Here is an 8,098-nt window from a genome sequence, read left to right as displayed (position 1 = left end):
ATGCTACGCTGTATATTCCAAAACATGCATCGTGTCCAACATGCGATTCGGTGTTGTCTTATTGTCAAACTCAAGCATCGTGTCTTTCAATTCATGAAGACAGATTATACCTGACGTATTAGCATTCCGCATTATTATTATTATTATTTAATGCTGATCTTAAATAAGACCAACCCCATAATTTGCACACACACTCAGCAACTCGAGCGCTTCATCCAATCATGCTTTCATTTCATTCATTTGATTGATTACTTGCACTAATTTCAACTTTCATCTCGAATACAAGCATACATACGAGTGGGGAGCATGAACTAATATCCTTTGTGTAGCCGAATAAATAAATACTTGTAGTTCATTTTTAATACTCTACTGATGTTTGACGGCGTTATTTGTCTGAATTAGGCGATGCTTATGAAATGATTGCGTAACAGCGATAATACTCGTGTTCGCTCAATCATCAATGACTAGCCTTTAAGTAAGATAAAATCATAATTTTACATATGGCACATTTCTGACAGCTAAAGGTTCACTCACAAACGTAACTTAATTAAATATTTCAATCATATGAATTTGATTACAATTGACAACTGCAATTAATTTAGTTATAGTATTGAAAATATTTATTAATGTTGGTACGATTTGTTTATACTAACAGATTTTCACGTTGATTCTCCCAAGGTTGCATGTACTCATTGCGTATGCATTATGGGCATAATTTAATGGCACAAACTTCTATGATTGAGTTTTCTTTAGCAGCAAATATGCAGCAAGGCTGGGAATTGACTGTGAAAACCCACTTCGTTTCATTACAGAGATGACAGAAGTACAGAAGTGCGGTATTTATAATGAAGATTAAGCATGGGTTGGGTGCCCTTGGGTTTCCACGCACTTGCAATATTCAAGACGAGAAGCCTCTAATCCCCCGTAGAAATTAGGATGAAGTATCAAAATTGCATTTTTATGGTTTTTCATAGACAGCTCCTACCTACATATCCAACTACCTGTGTACACTCTGAACCAGCTCTGTAGGAAAAGCTGCAGTTTGTAGCATTCTTTATTTCCTATGCATGTCTCAGTTACCTGTTTTCCTCTTCTGATATTCTCGCTCAATAAATAATTATGTAAAAAGAATGCTATTCCGACGAGTAAAAGTGCTTCTCATGTTGTGGCAGCTTATTTGCTCAATCCTTGATCATGTTTGGTTGGGGAAGAGGGCCTGAAGGGATTATTTTCAAAAAAATGTTACAACAGGAATTGCTCTAATCAACAACTTAAATCAATCCCGTATCTTGAACTACGCAAACAAGACTAATTCCATGAAATCTTGGATTTATCAGTAGCAAGCAGCGTATACTGCAATAATCAACCACTTGACCATGATGTGGACTTTATCATCTGCATAACGTATCTGTACTACACATATGAAAAACTTTGATGATGTGATGATCCACAATGGGCCTGCCTCATCGATGCAGCACTACCAAGTCTGCAGGGCTGTGTCTGCACATGTATCATCACTACAGCATGAGTAGTCCTCAGAGTCATTAATTTTTTATGTTGGACAAATCGAAGCCCAAGTACACCGATGGTCATCTCATCACTTTGTAAATTAAAGTCCAAACTTTCAGGCTGACTTGAAAATGAAGGGAAGCCATGGGTTGGATTGCATGGATGATTGAGCCCTTAAGGGTATTAGAATCTCATCACTGTTTTTATACCTAGTTTAAGCGGTTAAGTTATTGAAAATGCTAGGTAAATGTATTGATTGCTGAAAAGTGGGAGTATTGATTGGTCATGTTTATAAGGCATCCCTCATTCCCTTCAACTTGTGCGTACCTATGTATGTATGAGAAATGTAAAGGAATCTATGTATGAACATATGTAGCTTGATTATGGAGGGATCAATTAAAACGCTGTGGTAAACGTTGATAGGAGTGGGATTGAGTCTGGAAGAATGGTCACACCACAAAATTTCTATTTCGTAATTCTAATTATTATTGCTGGTTTGTAGTTTTTTGCACGATTGAACTCACCAATCTAAAACCATTATTTTAAAAGTGTGAATTAAGGGTGCAGTAACAAATGCTTCATTGTTACGTGGCATGTATTAAGGCCCGGCCACACGGAGAAAAATTCATGTTTTCATGCGTAAAATTTGTTGCAAACACCGTTCACACCAAAGAAAAGTGGTGTGAAACAATTTGCATCGGAAAATGTTCAAATGTTTTTTTTACGCATGAAAGTATGTGTGCCTAGTGTTCACACCAAGCTTCGGTGAGTAAAATTTTACTCACAAAACCTTCATGCAACAAAAAACTTTACTTTGAACATTTAATGTCCTTTCAACGCATTTTTATTTTAAACAATTAGGAAAATTCCACTTTTCATCAAATCCCTTCACAATGTCCATCCACTTTTCTTTATCTGGCACCTATTATAAAAATTACTAATCAATATATATAATTGTAGCGCTACAATTAAATGTATATAAGCATACTTTCAGATAAACCGGTTGCAAATTTTTCCATAAAGCTTGATTAACGGACTTTATAATATTCTGCACAGTTGACCTTCCAACGCTAAAGCTGGTTGCAATAGTTTTGATTGAATCCCCACTTACTAAATACCTAATAAATTAAATCAATAAGTATATGATGCAACTCTGCGCAAACTTTTTAATTATTATTACCTGAGGCCAATAAATAGCCGCTGACGAGGAGGTATTGAAAGACGATAATTTGTATCTTGCAATGTTATATCCAATGTCACCATGCCAAGTACCTTATCGAATTGGATGGGAGACATCCGCCTGTACTCAAAGAATTTATCGGAATAACTACTGTTCAGCCGATATTAATAGTCTCAATCCCTTGGAAATTTTTCTGGGAGGTTATTTGGTTTTTTGAAAATATTATGAAATATCTGCCAAGAAACCTCTCAGATTTTTTTCAGACTATTAATATCGGCTGAACAGTAGTGTACATCATTTCAAGTTTTAAATGCTCGCCCAGCGTTGGCCGCAACAAATTTAGTGGATGAATCCAACATTTTCTCTTGGACCTTTGCCTAATAAGTCGACGTCTCAATAGGATGAGAGCAACAATCGTTTTATTGTCCATTTGAAGCTATTAAAATAATGTAGCGCTACATTAATAACAAAATAATAGCATTTATATTTAAAACTAGCATTTATATTTAAAACCAAATTAATCTTTGGGGCGAATTTATGAAATAAACCAACTTTCAGTTTTGAGACAACTCGATGATACATTTAAATGCGTTAAAAGGATAAGGATTTTGAGATTTTTCATGTAAGAATTTTATTTTACTTTGAACATGTTCAAAGTAAAAAAAAGTTTACTTGCGAGTAAAAATTTACTCGCTTCACCGTTCACACGGCGTTTCCCGTTTCATGCAATAATTTTACTCGCGACAGATTTTGCGCAAACATTTCCGTGTGGCTCGATCAATTCTTTTTCTTGTGAGTCAAATTGTTGTACGTACAATTTTACTCATGAAAGTCATAATTTTTTTCCCGTGTGGCCGGGCCTTTAGAGTCAACAGAATCCGGATTTACTTATGCTACACAGGTTGCATAATATATTTAGTATTCTCACTTTGAGCCTTCTATAAACCAAACCATTCAAACGAGCATGATACGTTAGAGAAAATTTATTTTCCTTTTATTTTAAAATAAATGTGACGAAATTCGTGGATTTAGAACTTCACTTGACTCACACTTTTATTAAATACCAATCAATGGTGATGAGAATGATGCTATTGCGTGTCGAAATATTCGTCACACTTCGTACAACAAAGAAATTACTTCCTTACGTTGCATTTTATTCATGTTGACAATGACAATATATGTAAATAGGATAATTTAATTTCAACGGTTTATAACTAGGATTTGCCAATTGTTAGCAGTCCAAACTACATATAAATTGTGTTTACAATCCTTCTGAAACCACATACTCACATGTAATCGAACAAAGGAATATTCACACTGTTGGACTTTCAGCAGGTAACTTTGGCTGGTTTCTCGCTAATCCTCACATAAAATCAATCAACACTTCCACAACATCTCAAATCAAATAATCTCAAATTGAAATTGGATGTTCAAGACAATTTAAATTCTGGCCATGACTTGGGTCAAGCAACCATTGACACTTAAGTACGAATACTAAATCCTCTGCCTGTAATATGCATGTACATATGCGTCGAATTTGAGCATGCACGTTTCTTACTTTCTTAATCCAAGTTTTTTTTGTTTTTAGTGTGGTTTTGTGGTTAAATACCATCGTGAAAGGTAAGCAAGAGTGTTTGTTCACTTCACCACCAACTAAGAATACACATACCAAAATTAAACAAAAAAAATATAGCAGATATGGTTTTAAAGTTATTTGGTAACGATTCATATTTAATTGTTTGTTTTGTTGGAATTATTTACAAATCATTTTATGACGGCGTCATCGTCGTTTTCGTATGCACAGAAATGGTTTGGTATATGCTGAAGCTAATGAGGTTCAATCCAATTTAGAGCAAGTCATTTGTCTGGTTGCCTCCATTTGGTTAAAAATTTCACACTTTGAGCCTTGTTTTTTGTTATCATTAGCATTAGGAGTCAGTCATGAGTTATTGCATGGAATAAACACCCCATTTATTAAGTAGCTTCAGCTACTTTATGTGAAGACTTTGTCTGTCTGTCCGTCTGTCAGCAGGGTTTGGAAAACCCCGGGGTTCTTGTAGAAAAACCCAACCCCTGGGGTTTTTCCGGGGTTTTTGGGGTTTTTGTGGGTTTTTGGGTTTTTGTGGGTTTTTGTAGGTTTTTGTAGATTTTGGGGCAGGTTGAACCAGAATTCCTAAAATTATATATTAGAGATAAACTAATTTTATATACAATTTTAACATGCAATTTTAACCGTTATCATTGATTTGGACTGTTACATCGAAAATTTATGTTTGACATGTAAATCTGGATATATGCAATGATATTTGGAAATTCAAGTCGCAAATGAAGATTCTCAAAATTTCAAGATGAAGTAGAAAAGTTAATTAGCATTGATCTACGTTGTAGTTTAAGGGATTTTGTTTCAATCTACCTCAAAATCCTACAAAAACCCCGGAAAAACCCACAAAAACCCACAAAAACCCGCAAAAACCCCAACCCACAAAAACCCGGGGTAGCGAACCCTGTCTGTCAGCAGGATAACGGGAGAACGGATAAAGATAATCGAAATCGGTTTTCGCCATCATACATAAGACCCCAGGGGGAGGATCCTATCAACTTTTGGGTGCAACCGGACCACACCCCCTGGCGCCAGGGGGTGTGGTCGGGGCAAAATGAGATTTTTAGTGCCATCGAATCTATGGATGAACTAGAGTAAAATTTTGTGTATCCCTTATGTGCCACACCCCCCGGGCGCCAGGGGGTGTGGTCGGGGCAAAATGAGATTTTTAGTGCAATTGATTCTATGGATGAACTGGAGTGAAATTTTGTGTATCCCTGATGTGCCACACCCCCTGGGCGTCAGGGGGTGTGGTCGGGGCTAAATGAGATTTTTACAAAAATTGAATCTATAGCTGAAATAGAGTGAAATTAAGTGGTCCCGAGTTGTACCACACCCCCTGTGCGCCAGGGGGTGTTGTTGGGGCAAAATGAGATTTTCAGTGAAATTAAAAAACATGGATGAAATACACTGAAATTAAGTGTTCCCCCGCTGTCGTAGGGGTGGAGTGAATCTGAAGCTACTTCCGTATGCGCGTTTGCGACGGTTTATTTCATTCCATAGTTTGCTTTCTGTGTGAGAATCCAAGTATGGAGAGCAAAAATTGAAAGTATTTAGTAAAATTTAGTAAAGTAAATGTTTTACGTTGCAGCATAGCAGTTGAACGTCGAGAATGGGTGACTACCTCTCATTTTTTATGTGTGTACCTGGTACAAAGTTTGAAACCGACAGCGGAAATTCACCTCTGAGAGAGCGAGAGAAGCTGGAAATTGTTACAAATACTCATCAGTCAAGTGGACAATCAACAATGGAAATGATAATGACATTGAGCAACAATGGCTGGCTGGACTCGACGCCCACCTCCTCAGCCACCCATCTCACAACGGATTTTTTAACTTTTTGAGGGGAAAATAATGGACTAATATCTCTTGAGAAAATAAAAAAAATCTCCTCCCCTCTCACTCTCTGCAAACAAAGTTCGTGGTTTACTAAACAGGTGAACTGTACTTTTATTATACTCACCGTGTGACGAAATGAGTCCGTCAGAAAGAAACAGGGGCAGTCACCAATGCCGTGCATTCAATCTGCGCTTACCCGACCACACAATAATCCTGCCGATAAGAAGGTGGGCTACACACGGATAAACTTCAAAGTTCTATTTTCTTTCGTTCCAAGCAAGACAATAAAATGGAATAATGAAACGAAATAATATAATAAAACTTGGTTGATGATCGTTCTTGATTGTTATGCGTTGCACTGGATTTGACCTGACCGTGTGGAACACAACACGCAATTTTATTTTACTATCTTTTTATAGTTTGACTCACGGCGTAATATTGAACACGGTTTTTAACCTTTTCCACCTTTCTGCTTCGAATCAGACAAAGACCAGGTTTACATCAACGAAAGAACTGTTCGCACTGCAAACGGTGTACTTTTTTGTTATAAACTTTAATAAGTATAAAAAACAAAAGAATTGCAACTGAAAAATTGTTAAACATTGAAGCCCCGTCGGTTGGTCGGAAATGACGAATGCACGATTGCGTGTAAATGTTTAAATTGTAATACATTAAACATTGCATATATTGAACTCGTAAGAAGTTTATGCTTCATTTTGAATTGTCAATACGTACGTATGTATACTTATGTAAGCGCAAAACTTGGAAGATTTTGCACTAATCTGCAAAACATTTGGAATAACGTTGCAGAAATTGTATTGTTTCGTCCAGCCAAAATAAATTCAACGGCTGAACTGAAGGTCGTTAAACTGCTGCATCTCTGCTACGTATGCTATTCTCCTTTGGTAATACACTCACACCCAGGCAATAACATAAAAATAAAATAAACCGTCCAAAACTGCAACCACATACAGCAGCATAACAATGTGCATCGAATGAGCCTGGGGGTGCGTCTGGCCAGGGAAATGCAGGAATTGTCCGAGAGGAGAAAGTCTACATGTACAAAGTGTATATGTACAGAGTTGGTTAGTTACTGCTACGAAGGTAATAAAAGAGTGCATAAAAAGAGTTTTGGGTGTACATAATCCTATTTAAAGTTGTGTACAAAGTGAGCCAAATACAATAAAAGTGTACGATGATTGGGTCATTCCGTCTTCCTGTGTTTACCCAGATTGCACTGCATTCAATTGCTTTCTCCTTTCCGGGGTTTCAAGAAGATTGGAAAAACTGGGGAGTGGGATCGACTTCATTGAACGTGCACATGTACATATGTCTTTTGCTGCTGGGATTTGGGGAGGAGAGAAAGGCAAAAGTAAATGGTCTAACATTCATGCATCCCATTCCCCTCAAATCTCTTTCCGTTTAGAATTATTCCAAATCTAATCATCTCTCGGGTATCTCTAATTTTATGTGTTTAGAAAAAATTAAACACGGCGTCGGGCACATTGTGGGTCGGTTGAACGTTTAACAACATTTTTATCTGTATGCATAAATTACGCAAGATTATTACATTTTTAAGATACTGCTCTTTAAGTTATTTATTATTCATGGTAAGGACGATGCAGTCTCTGTCAGCATACAGTGAAGCACGGTTCCGTCGACGACGACGACGACCTAATTTTGTTTCTTTCTCAACTGGAGGAGAACCAGCACGAGGAGTCAGGCAGGACTACTCGGGCTGTGTACACACATAGCCAGGGGAAAAAGTTGATATTATGTATGCATATTATGGCAGTAGTAGTGTAACTTGCAAGGAAATTCCTTGATAACGTTTAAGTGTCCCATTCTCCGGTTTATTTTGATAAAATGCTTCCAGGCGTAGGGAAAGTAAAGAAAAGCAACTTTGTGTCTACACCACTCAATCCATGCCCCAACCTTTCGCGACGACGACGACGACAGTCATTCATGTGA

General features: G+C 37.2%; 1 protein-coding gene across 1 annotated transcript; it reads right to left on the bottom strand.

Moving 5' to 3' along the window:
* Nucleotides 1–2,214: 2,214 nt before the first annotated feature.
* LOC118434619 lies at nucleotides 2,215–3,148 on the bottom strand. Its single transcript, XM_035848541.1, has 3 exons — nucleotides 2,690–3,148; nucleotides 2,498–2,627; nucleotides 2,215–2,431 (listed from the first exon to the last, which is right to left on the bottom strand). Exons 1-3 carry the CDS (start codon nucleotides 2,803–2,805, stop codon nucleotides 2,354–2,356), a joined length of 324 nt encoding a protein of 107 aa, XP_035704434.1. The 5' UTR covers nucleotides 2,806–3,148; the 3' UTR covers nucleotides 2,215–2,353.
* Between the last annotated feature and the right edge of the window lie 4,950 nt (nucleotides 3,149–8,098).

This window comes from Folsomia candida, unplaced genomic scaffold (assembly GCF_002217175.1).
Source record: "Folsomia candida strain VU population unplaced genomic scaffold, ASM221717v1 Fcan01_Sc002, whole genome shotgun sequence".
NCBI lineage: Eukaryota > Metazoa > Arthropoda > Collembola > Entomobryomorpha > Isotomidae > Folsomia > Folsomia candida.
This window is presented reverse-complemented; position numbering and strand designations above follow the sequence as displayed.